At 41.3% G+C, this 2,500-nt stretch overlaps 1 protein-coding gene across 1 annotated transcript in view; it reads left to right on the forward strand.

Moving 5' to 3' along the window:
* The window catches only part of LOC125040981, a 10,041-nt gene that overhangs the window by 6,637 nt on the left and 904 nt on the right, over positions 1 to 2,500 (forward strand). The window contains exons 3-4 of the mRNA XM_047635803.1: positions 423 to 600; positions 2,188 to 2,319. Coding sequence (XP_047491759.1) covers positions 423 to 600; positions 2,188 to 2,319 — 310 coding nt within the window. The remainder of the gene's footprint in view (positions 1 to 422; positions 601 to 2,187; positions 2,320 to 2,500) is intronic.

The following is a 2,500-nucleotide window of genomic DNA, read 5'->3' on the forward strand; positions in this document are numbered from 1 at the left end:
CTCTTTCTCTTTTTGCTTCTCTCTCTCTCTCTCTCTCTCTCTCTCTCTCTCTCTCTCTCTCTCTCTCTCTCTCTCTCTCTCTCTCTCTCTCTCTCTCCATCTCCCTCTCTATCTCTTCATCTCTCTCTCTCTTTTTCTTTCTTTCTTTCTTTTTGCGTTTGTGCAAATATGAATACAAAGGTTCACACACACACACACACACACACACACACACACACACACACACACACACACACACACACACACACACACACACACAACCCCCCTCCCCCCCATACACACAACCCCCCCCCCTCCCACACACACACAACCCCCCACCCACCCACACACAATCAAACAGAAAACAGACCAAGAAAATCCAAATCGAACACACACCCTTACACACATTCCCCCTTGAATCCAAAACTCCCTCTTCCCCCCAGCCGGCATGCACGTCGTGGTGTCTCAGTTCTTCAGCGGAGGAGGACTGCTACTGGCCTGCTTCTACGTCCTGATGCACCTGTTCAAGCCTCTCTACACCCTCTTCACCGAGCCTCCCGCAGAAGACCAGGGCCACGGGGAAGATACCCATGGAGGTGGTCATAGGAGCCTACTGAACAGGTGAGTCTAGGTGGGAAAAAAAACAGGAGCCTATTGAACAGGTGAGTGTAGGTTGGGAAAAACAGGGGCTTATTGAACAGGTAAGTCTAGGTGGGAAAAAAAACAGGAGATTATTGAATAGGTGAGTCCAGGTGGGAAAAAAACAGGAGCTTGTTGAATAGGGGAGTCTAGGTGGGAAACATAGGAGCTTATTGAATAGGTGAGTCCAGGTGGGAAAAAAACAGGAGCTTATTGGACAGGTGAGTCCAGGTGGGGGGGGAAAACAGGAGCTTATTGGACAGGTGAGTCCAGGTGGGGGGGGAAACAGGAGCTTATTGAACAGGTGAGTTTAGGTGGAGAAAAAAAGGAGCTTATTGAACAGGTGAGTCCAGGTGGGAAAAAACAGGAGCTTATTGTACAGGTGTGTCCAGGTGGGGGGGGGGGGGAGGAGCTTATTGAACAGGTGATTCCAGGTGGGGAAAAACAGGAGCTCATTGAACAGGTGAGTCCAGGTGGGAAAAAACAGGAGCTTATTGTACAGGTGTGTCCAGGTGGGGGGGGGGGGGGGGGGAGCTTATTGAACAGGTGATTCCAGGTGGGAAAAAACAGGAGCTCATTGAACAGGTGAGTGCAGGTGAAAAACCCTTGTAACGAGGGATTCGTGTGTGTGTACGGGGTGGCAAGTGGCAGGGCGAATTCAGTCATTTCGTTTGGTTATCCTTTGATAATCTTGTTCCCGTGAGTGTGTACTCGTGATTAGATTGTAGGTTAAATCTTATTACATGGTTCTTGTGTATAAAACCTATGGTTCATTTGCAGAAAAAAAAAAAATACTTACAAATTGGTTGATTTAATACGACTTATTACAAGGTCAAATAATTGTTTTAAGGAGTTTTAATTTATTCGAGAATAAGTGATTTTTACAATTGGAAACTGTAAGTAAAGAAAATTAATGCATATCTGGATTTTATAAGTAAAGGATCACTGCAAAAATAGTACTATTTACAAAGGGAATAATCTGTACAGATAATAATAATAGTTTCATCTTCTAACAAAAGATAATGCTGACGTTAGTTACTTAGACTTAATCAGAAGAATGTAAAATAGAAAAAGAAGTTATGACTGATATTTTTAAAAAAGTCTATATACTTTAGTGAATATGCAAACACTTTAAACTATTTCCCCATTTTCGTATGGAGAGCACCTCTGTATATCTGTCATGAGTTAGATTCTTTTTTTTTTATATATAGAAAACCTCTGTTTATCTAGCATATTGTTTCCATTTGTGTATTAACATCTCTGTATATCTATCACGAGTTTACTCCTTTTTATATAGAGAACAATTCTGTATATCTATCATGAGTGTTCTAATTTCATTATTGAGAATACCTCCTTTTCGTATAGAGAACACCTCTACATATCTATCACGAACGAGTTCTTTATAAATCTATCATGAGTTTCTCCTTTTTATATAGAGAACACCTCTGTATATCTATCATAAGTTTTCTCCTTTTTATATAGAGAACACCTCTGTATATCTATCATAAGTTTTCTCCTTTTCATATAGAGAACACCTCTGTATATCTACCATAAGTTTTCTCCTTTCAGTATTGACTTCGTGGACGCTACCTTCAACGTGATGAATGTCGAGGATGCTGAGTGCAGGAAGCGTGCCATTTGCGAGCTCCAGAAGGCAGCGTCCCGAATGCCTCTTTGGGGAGACCTGTTGGAGAGTGCCAGGTAAGGCTATAGTGCTTAGGATGCGGTTCCTTGCAACTTCAAGATTTATTGCTGTTGCGTGAGCTGATGAATATGATCTCTCCGATTTTGATTGTTTATGCTTCGTATAAATGTATTATCATCATGATTATTATTATTATTATCATGATTATTATTATTGTTGTTGTTGTTGTAATTGTTT

Source organism: Penaeus chinensis, chromosome 29 (assembly GCF_019202785.1).
Source record: "Penaeus chinensis breed Huanghai No. 1 chromosome 29, ASM1920278v2, whole genome shotgun sequence".
Classification (NCBI taxonomy): Eukaryota; Metazoa; Arthropoda; class Malacostraca; order Decapoda; family Penaeidae; genus Penaeus; species Penaeus chinensis.